Raw genomic sequence first — 11,611 nt, 5'->3', positions numbered from 1 at the left:
ACCATCTCCACCACATCTCCACCATCACCATCTCCACCACCATCATCTCCATCACCACTACCACCACCGTCGTCACCACCACCACCATCTCCACCACCACCACCACCACCACCACCACCGCGTGTGGCCCCACCAACCCCGCCCCGTCCAAGACGGGGGGGTGGGGCGGGGCCTAACGACGTAGACGTCGCGCGTTAATTACGGCGGTCCCGGGAGAAGGCGGGAGGAGGGAGGGGGGGACACGGTGTCTCCTCGGCCCACCCCACCCCACCCCACCCCAACACGACCACGGAGCAGCATCGGCGGCGGTGGGAGAGCTTTCATTTCTTGGGGGGGGGGTTATGGGGCGTGGCCGTGGGGTGAGGGGCGTGGCCGCGGGGTGGGGGGGCGTGGCCGCGGGGACACCATCCCGGGGGCGGCGGTGGCCTTTAGGTGGACTCCGTGTCCTCCTCTGGAAGAGAAAGAGGAGAGGGGGAAAAAAAGGGGGTGGAGAAGATGGCGGAGGAAGGGGACCCGCCCCGCCACGCCCTGCCCCGCCCCGCCACGCCCACCGGCCTCACCCTGTGCGGTCGGCGAGGCCACCCGGGCGCGGTAGGTGACGAAGACGTCGAAGGCGAAGAGGAAGGAGAGGACGAGGCTGAAGGTCTGGGTGGGGGGAGGGGAGGAGGAGAGCGAAGGGGGCGTGGCTTGGTGAGGGAGGGGGCGTGGCCTGAGAGGGCGGGGCTGGCGGGCGTGGGGGGGAGGGGACACGGGACACTCACGAAGGTGGTGGCGGCCAAAGCGTCCCGGGAGGCGGCCAGGGCCACCAGGGCCACCAGGAGGAAGGTGATGGCCCCACTGACGGCCCGGAGGAGGTCCTGAGGGGGGACATCGCTCATGGGGACACCACGGGGACACCATGAGGACATCACTCATGGGGACACCATGGGGACACCGCTCATGTTGACATCGCTCATGGGGACACCACGGGGACACCATGAGGACATCACTCATGGGGACACCATGGGGACACCGCTCATGTTGACATCGCTCATGGGGACACCACGGGGACACCACAGGGGGGACACCATGAGGACATCACTCATGGGGACACCACTCATGGGGACATCAGAGGGGACACCACGGGGACACCATGAGGACACCGCTCATGGGGACACCATGGGGACATCACTCATGAGGACACCGTGGGGACAGCACTCATGAGGACACCGTGGGGACAGCACTCATGGGGACATCATGGGGACACTGTGGGGATGTCGCTCATGGGGACATCACGGGGACACCATGAGGACACCACTCATGGGGACATCAGAGGGGACACCATGGGGACACCACTCAGGGGAGACACTGTGGGGACACCACAGAGACACCGCTCATGGGGACACCACGGGGACACTGCTCATGGGCACACCAAGGGGACATCACGGGGACATCACTCATGGAGGCACCATGGGGACACCACGGGGACATCGCTCATGGGGACACCATGAGGATACCACTCATGGGGCACCACGGGGACATCACGAGGACATCACGGGGACACTGTGGGGACATCACTCATGGGGACACCACTCATGGGGACACCATGGGGACACCATGAGGACACGAGAGGGGACACCACAGAGACACTGCTCATGGGGACATCATGGGGACACCATGAGGACACCAGTCATGGAGACACCACTCATGGGGACACCACTCATGGGGACACTGTGGGGACACCACAGAGACACCACTCATGGGGACACCATGAGGACACGAGAGGGGACACCAAAGAGACACTGCTCATGGGGACACCACGGGACATCATGGGGACACCGTGAGGACATCACTCATGAAGACACCATGGGGACATCGCTCATGGGGACACCGTGGGGACACCACAGAGACACCACTTGTGGGGACATCACTCATGGGGACATCACTCGTGGGGACATCACTCGTGGGGACATCACTCGTGGGGACACCACAGAGACACTGCTCATGGGGACATCATGGGGACACCATGAGGACACCAGTCATGGAGACACCACTCATGGGGACACCATGAGGACATCATGGGGACATCACTCATGAAGACATCACGGGGACACTGTGGGGACACCACAGAGACACCACTCATGGGGACACCATGAGGACATGAGAGGGGACACCACAGAGACACTGCTCATGGGGACACCACGGGGACATCATGGGGACATCGCTCATGAAGACACCACGGGGACATTGCTCATGGGGACACCACAGAGACACCGTTCATGGGGACACCATGAGGACACGAGAGGGGACACCACAGAGACACTGCTCATGGGGACATCACAGGGACACCATGGGGACATCACTCATGAAGACATCACGGGGACACTGTGGGGACACCACAGAGACACCACTCATGGGGACACCATGAGGACATGAGAGGGGACACCACAGAGACACTGCTCATGGGGACATCACAGGGACACCATGGGGACATCACTCATGAAGACACCACGGGGACATTGCTCATGGGGACACCATGAGGACACCACTCATGGGGACACCACTCATGGGGACACTGTGGGGACACCACAGAGACACTGCTCATGGGGACACCATGAGGACACGAGAGGGGACACCACAGGAACACTGCTCATGGGGACATCATGGGGACATCACGGGGACATCTCTCATGGGGACACCATGAGGACACCACTCATGGGGACACTGTGGGGACATCACTCATGAAGACACCATGGGGACACCACGGGGACATCACTCATGGGGACACCACAGAGACACTGCTCATGGGGACACCATGGGGACATCATGGGGACACCACGGGGACACCACTCATGGGGACACCATGAGGACACAAGAGGGGACACCACAGGAACACTGCTCATGGGGACATCATGGGGACACCATGAGGACACCAGTCATGGAGACACCACTCATGGGGACACCACGGGGACACCGTGGGGACATCACTCATGGGGACACCCGAAGGTGCTGAGATGAACCCTACGGGGGGACACCCCGGGGGAGGGGACCCCGTGGGGCAGAGCCGTGGGGCAGAGCCGTGGGGCAGAGCCGTGGGGCCACCTACCAGGCAGGGCCCGTAGCCGTGGGGCAGGCGGGGGGGGCGGCGCAGCAGCTGCCCCCCAAGTGCGGCCGCGTCCCCCATCGTCTGCAGCAGCGCCGGCGCCAGCGTGGGGGGCGCGGGGGGGACCAGCAGCCCCACAACCAGCAGGCACAGCGCCTGCGCGGGGGAAGTGTGGGGCGGGGGGGAAGTGTGGGGCACCAGGGGGAAGTGTGGGGCAGAGGGGGATGTGTGGGGTGAGGGGGGATGTGTGGGGCACAAGGGGGGATGCGTGGGGCAGGGAGATGTGTGGGGCGAGGGGGGATGTGTGGGGCAGGGGGGTGTGTGGGGCAGGGGGATGTGTGGGGTGAGGGGGGAAGTGTGGGGCAGGGGGGTGTGTGGGGCAGGGGGATGTGTGGGGCAGGGGGATGTGTGGGGTGGAGGGGGATGTGTGGGGTGGAGGGGGATGTGTGGGGTGGAGGGGTTGTGTTGGGCAGGGGAATGTGTGGGGCACAAAGGGGGATGTGTGGGGCAGGGGGATGTGTGGGGCACAAGGGGGATGTGTGGGGCACCAGGGGGATGTGTGGGGCAGGGGGGAAGTGTGGGGTGAGGGGGGAAGTGTGGGGCACAAGGGGGGAAGTGTGGGGCACAAGGGGGGGGTGTGGGGCACAAGGGGGGGGTGTGGGGCACCAGGGGGATGTGTGGGGCGGGGGGGAAGTGTGGGGCACAAGGGGGGGGTGTGGGGCAGAGGGGAATGTGTGGGGCAGAGGGGAATGTGTGGGGCAGGGGGATGCGTGGGGTGAGGGGGGATGTGTGGGGTGGAGGGGATGTGTGGGGCAGAGGGATGCGTGGGGCACAAGGGGGATGTGTGGGGTGAGGGGGGATGTGTGGGGCACAAAGGCCAATGTGTGGGGCAGAGGGGCGATGTGTGGGGCAGAGGGGGGAGAAGCCCCACAAGTGCCCCACTGCACCCGTCCTGTCCCCCCCGAAACAACCCCAGTCCCTCCCAGTCCCCCCCAGTTCATCCCAGTCCCAGCTCCGCCCCAGTCCCCCTCCCAGTGCCCCCAGTCCCCCTCCCAGTCCCTCCCAGTACCACCTCTCCCCCATCCCAGTCCCTCCCAGTGCCCCCAGTCCCACCTCTCCCCCATCCCAGTCCCCCTCCCAGTGCCCCCAGTCCCACCTCTCCCCCATCCCAGTGCCCCCCAGTCCCCCTCCCAGTGCCCCCAGTCCCCCTCCCAGTCCCTCCCAGTGCCCCCAGTCCCACCTCTCCCCCATCCCAGTGCCCCCCAGTCCCCCTCCCAGTCCCTCCCAGTGCCCCCAGTCCCCCCCCCAGTCCCCCCAGTACCAGCTCCCCCCCCCACAGTCCCTCCCAGTGCCCCCAGTCCCCCTCCCAGTACCACCTCTCCCCCATCCCAGTCCCCCCCAGTGCCCCCAGTCCCACCTCTCCCCCTTCCCAGTCACCCTCCCAGTGCCCCCAGTCCCACCTCTCCCCCATCCCAGTCCCCCTCCCAGTGCCCCCAGTACCAGCTCTCCCCTCCCAGTCCCCCTCCCAGTCCCTCCCAGTGCCCCCAGTCCCACCTCTCCCCCATCCCAGTCCCCCTCCCAGTGCCCCCAGTCCCCCTCCCAGTCCCTCCCAGTCCCACCTCTCCCCCATCCCAGTCCCCCCCAGTGCCCCCAGTCCCACCTCTCCCCCTTCCCAGTCACCCTCCCAGTGCCCCCAGTACCAGCTCCCCCCTCTCCCAGTCCCCCTCCCAGTCCCTCCCAGTGCCCCCAGTACCAGCTCTCCCCCATCCCAGTCCCCCTCCCAGTGCCCCCAGTCCCACCTCTCCCCCATCCCAGTCCCCCTCCCAGTCCCTCCAGTCCCACCTCTCCCCCATCCCAGTCCCTCCCAGTCCCCCTCCCAGTCCCTCCCAGTACCAGCTCTCCCCCATCCCAGTCCCCCCCAGTGCCCCCAGTACCAGCTCTCCCCCATCCCAGTCCCCCTCCCAGTCCCTCCCAGTGCCCCCAGTCCCACCTCTCCCCCATCCCAGTCCCCCTCCCAGTCCCTCCAGTCCCACCTCTCCCCCATCCCAGTCCCTCCCAGTCCCCCTCCCAGTCCCTCCCAGTACCCCCAGTACCAGCTCTCCCCCATCCCAGTCCCCCCCAGTGCCCCCAGTCCCACCTCTCCCCCATCCCAGTCCCCCTCCCAGTCCCTCCCAGTGCCCCCAGTCCCACCTCTCCCCCCTCCCAGTGCCCCCAGTCCCTCCCAGTCCCTCCCAGTGCCCCCAGTACCAGCTCCCCCCCCAGCAGCCGCCCCCGGGGGGTGCTCAGCGCCCGCAGATCCACAGGGCCCGACGGGTCCTCCGCCATCGGGGGGGGGGAGGGGCCACACGGGGGACGGACGGACGGACGGACGGACGTGGGGGTGACACAGACTCGGGGGGACACACGGACACGGGGGGGGGAGGGGGGAGGGGAGAGCGGTGACAGGCACCGACCGGAGGGGACAATGGGACATTGTACGGGGGGGGGGGGGGGGGGGGGGAACTGGGATGGAGTGGGAGGGACTGGGGGGCACTGGGAGAGGCACTGGGAGGGCACTGGGGGGGACTGGGATGGGGGGGGACTGGGATAAAGTGGGACAAACTGGGAGGGACTGTGGGGGGGGACACACTGAGACAAACTGGGAGGGACTGGGACAAACTGGGAGGGAGTGGGGGGGGACACACTGAGACAAACTGGGAGAGACTGGGACAAACTGGGAGGGAGTGGGGCAAACTGGGAGGGAGGGACTGGGGGGGACACACTGAGACAAACTGGGAGGGACTGTGACAAACTGGGAGGGACTGGGGGGGACACTGAGACAAACTGGGAGGGACTGGGGGACACACTGGGACAAACTGGGAGGGACCGGGGGGGACATACTGAGACAAACTGGGAGGGACTGGGATGAACTGGGAGGGACCGGGGGGGACACCGAGACAAACTGGGAGGGACTGAGACAAACTGGGAGGGACTGGGGGGGACATACTGAGACAAACTGGGAGGGACTGGGATGAACTGGGAGGGACCGGGGGGGACACCGAGACAAACTGGGAGGGACTGGGATGAACTGGGAGGGAGTGGGGGGGGACACACTGAGACAAACTGGGAGGGACTGGGGACACACACTGAGACAAACTGGGAGGGACTGGGATGAACTGGGAGGGACACCGAGACAAACTGGGAGGGAGGGACTGGGGGGGACACACTGAGACAAACTGGGACACACTGGGACAAACTGGGAGGGACTGGGGGACACACTGGGACAAACTGGGAGGGACTGGGGGGACACACTAAGACAAACTGGGAAGGACTGGGATGAACTGGGAGGGACACCGAGACAAACTGGGAGGGAGTGGGGGGGGACACACTGAGACAAACTGGGAGAGACTGGGACAAACTGGGAGGGAGGGACTGGGGGGGACACACTGAGACAAACTGGGAGGGACTGGGATGAACTGGGAGGGACACCGAGACAAACTGGGAGGGAGGGACCGGGGGGGACACACACTGAGACAAACTGGGAAGGACTGGGATGAACTGGGAGGGACACCGAGACAAACTGGGAGGGAGGGACTGGGGGGGACACACTGAGACAAACTGGGAGGGACTGAGACAAACTGGGAGGGACTGGGGGACACACTGGGACAAACTGGGAGGGACTGGGATGAACTGGGAGGGACTGGGGGGCACTCCCACCCCCCCTCCCCCCCCGCAGCAACACCAGGACCACTCCGCTCTCTTTCTCCCCCCCCCCCGGGGGCCTCTTTTATTACCCCCTCCCCCTCCCCCCCTCCTCCCCTCCCCCCCCCCCACCGCGCCCCTCCCCCACAGCGTGGGCGGGGCCCTCCCCTCCCCCCCCCTTCCCCTCCCCCCCCCCTCCCCCTCCCCTCCCCCCCCCCCCGGCGACGTCCGGCCCTGCCCGTCCCCTCCGGCTCCGCCACCTGCAACGATAAAGACAACTCAAATCCTCCTTTTTTTTTTGGGAAGGGGAGGGGGGGATGTGGGGGGAGGGGGGGCCACGCCCCACCCCCGCACAGGCCCCGCCCCCCCCCCCCCCCCCCCCCCATTGGCGGCGTCCGGCGGCGTCATTGGACAGACGGGGGGAGGGGGTTACGGTTGTCCCCCCCCCCGGCGGTTAATAGGGGGAGTACCATGAGGTGGCTCTGGCCCGGCCCCTGCGGAGAAAAGGGGGCGTGGTCAAGGGGGGCGTGGTCGGAGGGGGCGGGGCCATCACGGCCCACCTGAGGCAGGACCTGAGGAACCCACCCCACCTCCCCACCGGGTCACCGCGGGGGTCAACCGCCTCCCGGAGGACCTCAACTGGGTCTTGGAGAACCTCAACTGTGTCTTGGAGAACCTCAACCACCTCCTGGAGAACCTCAACTCCCCCTGAGCCCACCTTGGCCAACCCAAACCACGTCTTGGAGGATCTCAACCACCTCCTGGAGGACCTCAACTGTGTCTTGGAGAACCTCAACCACCTCCTGGAGAACCTCAACCACTTCCTGGAGAACCTCAACCACCTCCTGGAGAACCTCAACCACTTCCTGAAGAACCTCAACTCCCCCTGAACCCACCTCGGCCAACCCCAAACATGTCTTGGAGGACCTCAACCACCTCCCGGAGGACCTCAATTGCGTCTTAAAGAACCTCAGCCACCTCCCAGAGGACCTCAACCATGTCTTGATGGACCTCAACCACCTCCCGGAGAACCTCAAGTCCCCCTGAGCCCACCTTGGCCAACCCAAACCACGTCTTGGAGGATCTCAACCACCTCCTGGAGGACCTCAACTGTGTCTTGGAGAACCTCAACCACCTCCTGGAGAACCTCAACCACTTCCTGGAGAACCTCAACCACCTCCTGGAGAACCTCAACCACTTCCTGAAGAACCTCAACTCCCCCTGAACCCACCTCGGCCAACCCCAAACATGTCTTGGAGGACCTCAACCACCTCCCGGAGGACCTCAATTGCGTCTTAAAGAACCTCAGCCACCTCCCAGAGGACCTCAACCATGTCTTGATGGACCTCAACCACCTCCCGGAGAACCTCAAGTCCCCCTGAGCCCACCTTGGCCAACCTCAACCACCTCCCGGAAAACCTCAACTGTGTCTTGGAAAACCCCAACCACCTCCTGGAGGACCTCAATCGTGTCTTAAAGAACCTCCACCACCTCCTGGAAGACCTCAACCACCTCCCAGAAGACCTCAACTGTGTCTTGGAGAACCTCAACCACCTCCTGGAGAACCTCAACTCCCCCTGAGCCCACCTCAGCCAACCCCAATCATGTCTTGGAGGACCTCAGCCACCTCCCAGAGGACCTCAACTATGTCTTGGAGAACCTCAACCACCTCCCAGAGGACCTCAACTCCCCCTGAGCCCACCTCAGCCAACCTCAACCACCTCTTGGAGGACCTCAATCATCTCCTGGAAAACCTCCACCACCTCCTGGAGGACCTCAACTGTGTCTTGGATGACCCCAACCGCTTCTTGGAGAACCTCAACCACGTTTCGGACAACCCAACTGTGTCTTGGAGGACCTCAACCGCCTCCTGGAGGACCTCAACTGTGTCTTGGAGGACCTCCACCACCTCCCGGAGGACCTCAATTGTGTCTTAAAGAACCTCAACCACCTCCCGGAAGACCTCAACCACCTCCTGGAGGACCCCGCCCCCCCCGGTGGCCCCACCCCGCCCCCCGGCGGCCCCGCCCCACCCACCTGTAGGCCCGCCCGCGAGGCCGACTGTAGCCGCTGTAGAAGCGGGCGCGTGTGGCGCTGTAACCGCCGCCGCGGCCCCGGTAACGGCTGCGGGGGAAGCCCCGGTCCGTCGTGCTGATGCCGGGGCGGTTGGTTCGTTTGGGGATCACCTGGTTAACGAGGGGCGGGGGGGGGGGGGGGAGGTGAGGCCACGCCCCGCCAGGCCCCGCCCCCTGCCCCCCGCCCCGCCCCTCCCTCACCTTAATTTGCCGCCCGCGGAAGAGGGACTCGTCGAGCGCCATCGACGTCCGCACCGACTCTTTGTCGGAGAACTCGATGTAGGCGAACCTGGGGAGGGGCGGGCGTGGTGGGGCGTGGTGGGCGTGGCTCGCCTCGCCCCGCCCCTCCAGGGCGTTCCCCGCCCGGCTCACCCTTTGGGGTGGCCGCTGTACTTGTCGCAGAGGATGGTGACGCGGTTGACGGAGCCGCAGCCGTGGAAATGGGCCTCCAACTCCTCCGCCGTGGCCCCGTAGTCCACCTGCGGGGGGGGAGGGGTTGGGGCGGGGCTGCCGCACGGCACCCCCCCCCCCCTTCCCCGTGTCCGTCTGTCTGTCCGTCCGTCCCCCGCTCACGTTGCCCACGTAGATGGAGCGAGCGTCCGCCTCCATCTTCTCCTCCAGCGACATGATGACCGGGCCGGCTGCGGGGGAGGGGAGGGGAAGGGGGGGTTGGGAGGGGCCCCGGGGCCCCGCCCGCCCCCCTCCCCCCTCCCCCCCCCCTTTTGGGGGTGGGGACCCCCCCCCAACCTCACCGTTGCCCGGGGGGGGGCTCATGTTCATCTGTTTCTCCACTTCGTTCTGCAGCTCTTTGAGTTTTTCCGCCTCCTCCTCCATCTCCCGCACCCGGGCCTTGATGGCCTCCAGCTCCTGGGGGGGGGAGGGGGCAAAGGTCAAAGGTCAGGGGTCAGGGGGGCCGCCCGGGACCCCCCCAGCGCCCCTAACCCTCCCCCCACGTGACCAAAGACCCCCCTCAATCCCCCCCCATAGGTCCTCCATGTGACTAAACAGCCCCAGTCCCCCCCACGTGACCCTCGACCCCCCCACGTGACCCTCGACCCCTCCCACGTGACCCTCGACCCCCTCCACGTGACCCAAGACCCCCCTCCACGTGACCCAAGACCCCCCTCCACGTGACCCAAGCCCCCCAGTAACAAAGAACCCCCTCAATCACCCCCAAACCCCCTCACCCCACGTGACCCTGCCCCCTCCACGTGACCAAGGATCCCCCCCCCCACGTGTCCCAGCACACCCCCCCCCTTCCCGCCGAGACCCTCACCCCACGTGACCCCCACCCACCCCCCTTCCTCCTCACCGGGTCCTCGATGGCGGAGTCCCCCGGGTCCCCGTCCCCCAAACCCGCTTCCTCCTCCAACTCCTCGGGGCCTTCGTGAGGCGGATGCGGAGCGGCGGCAGCGGCGGCGGCGGTCACACCGGCGGCTCCCCCGGGCCCGGCACCCCCCGGGCCGCCCCCCCCTCCCGCTGCCGCCCCCCCTCCTCCTCCTCCTCCTCCTCCTCCTCCTCCTCCTCCCCCCCGGCCTCCCCCTCCCCTGCCGCGGCTCCCGCCTCGCCTAAAGCCGCCGCCGCCGCTTCCTCCTGCCCCGCCGCCGCTCCCAGCCCGTTCCCGTAAGGCGGCCCCGAGTCTCCGGTGCCGTTCCCGGAGCCTCCGCTTCCTCCGGCCCCGGCTCCGGCCGCCTCAGCCCCGCGCTGCCCCGCGCCGCCGCCCCGCAGCGCCGCCATGGCCGCCCGCCCGCCCGCCCGAGCGCCCGGCGCATGCGCCGCCCGGCGGAAGAGGGGCGGGGAGCAGCGAGGCGGCGGCCAATGGCCAGGCGCGGAGGAGCGGGAGCGGGCGGGGACGGGGAGGCGACGGCCAATGGCGAGGCGCAGAGGGGCGGCGACGGGGAGACGGCGGCCAATGGCGAGGCGCGCCGCGGCGGTGGGCGGGAAACGGGAGGCGGCGGCCAATGGCCAGGCGCGCCGCGGCGGTGGGCGGGAAACGGGAGGCGGCGGCCAATGGCCAGGCGCGCCGCGGCGGTGGGCGGGAAACGGGAGGCGGCGGCCAATGGCCAGGCGCGCCGCGGCGGTGGGCGGGAAACGGGAGGCGGCGGCCAATGGCCAGGCGCGCCGCGGCGGTGGGGCGGGAAACGGGAGGCGGCGGCCAATGGCCAGGCGCGCCGCGGCGGTGGGCGGGAAACGGGAGGCGGCGGCCAATGGCCAGGCGCGCCGCGGCGGTGGGCGGGAAACGGGAGGCGGCGGCCAATGGCCAGGCGCGCCGCGGCGGTGGGCGGGAAACGGGAGGCGGCGGCCAATGGCCAGGCGCGCCGCGGCGGCGGCCAATGGCCAGGCGCGCCGCGGCGGCGGCCAATGGCCAGGCGCGCCGCGGCGGCCAATGGCCAGGCGCGCCGCGGCGGTGGGCGGGGCGCGCTCTTAAAGGCGCCGCCGGGGCCGCCGCAGCCCTGTCCTCCCCTTTAAAAACACAGTTTTTAACCTTTTTTTTAATTTTTTTTTTTTCCCCACGCATGTTCAGCCGGGCTTTACCTCATAAATCCGCCGCGTTTAACCGTATTAACCCATTTGAGGCCTCTAAGCGCGTTTCTAACCCGCTTTAACGGGGAGAACTCCCCCGCGCCGCTTATCAGCCCCGAATCCCGTTAACTAAAACCCGCTTTTTTTTTTTTTTTTTTTACCTTTTTTTTACCCATTTTTAACCGGCCTTTGCCTCACAGATTGGCCGAATATTGAGACTTTAACCCGTTTTAGGGCCTTTAAGCGCCTT

The 11,611-nt window shown here is 66.9% G+C and overlaps 1 protein-coding gene and 1 long non-coding RNA gene across 2 annotated transcripts; both read right to left on the bottom strand.

Annotated features, from left to right (window-relative positions):
- Nucleotides 1–310: 310 nt before the first annotated feature.
- Nucleotides 311–3,160, bottom strand: LOC309685891. The gene is made up of 4 exons (XR_014270505.1): nucleotides 3,086–3,160; nucleotides 762–857; nucleotides 561–645; nucleotides 311–451 (listed from the first exon to the last, which is right to left on the bottom strand). It is a non-coding gene; the product is annotated as an uncharacterized lncRNA (long non-coding RNA).
- Nucleotides 3,161–7,037: 3,877 nt separating this feature from the next.
- PABPN1 (poly(A) binding protein nuclear 1) lies at nucleotides 7,038–10,267 on the bottom strand. The gene is made up of 7 exons (XM_082501579.1): nucleotides 10,151–10,267; nucleotides 9,591–9,705; nucleotides 9,412–9,479; nucleotides 9,211–9,317; nucleotides 9,040–9,127; nucleotides 8,801–8,949; nucleotides 7,038–7,257 (listed from the first exon to the last, which is right to left on the bottom strand). Exons 2-7 carry the CDS (start codon nucleotides 9,670–9,672, stop codon nucleotides 7,218–7,220), a joined length of 534 nt encoding a protein of 177 aa, XP_082357705.1. The 5' UTR covers nucleotides 9,673–9,705; nucleotides 10,151–10,267; the 3' UTR covers nucleotides 7,038–7,217.
- Between the last annotated feature and the right edge of the window lie 1,344 nt (nucleotides 10,268–11,611).

The sequence above is a fragment of the Vanellus vanellus genome (assembly GCF_965231255.1).
Source record: "Vanellus vanellus genome assembly, contig: HAP1_SCAFFOLD_1569, whole genome shotgun sequence".
Lineage (NCBI taxonomy): Eukaryota > Metazoa > Chordata > Aves > Charadriiformes > Charadriidae > Vanellus > Vanellus vanellus.
The sequence above is the reverse complement of the archived record's forward strand: the minus strand, read 5'-3'. Positions and strand labels throughout refer to the sequence as shown.

Coding starts and splice junctions, on each gene's coding strand:
- PABPN1 (XM_082501579.1), bottom strand. CDS start 9,672: ATGGAGGAGGAGGCGGAAAAACTCAAAGAGCTGCAGAACGAAGTGGAG. Junction 9,318..9,411: donor GCTCCATCTACGTGGGCAAC/GTGAGCGGGGGA, acceptor CCCCCCCCGCAG/GTGGACTACGGGGCCACGGC. Junction 9,128..9,210: donor TACAGCGGCCACCCCAAAGG/GTGAGCCGGGCG, acceptor GCCCCTCCCCAG/GTTCGCCTACATCGAGTTCT.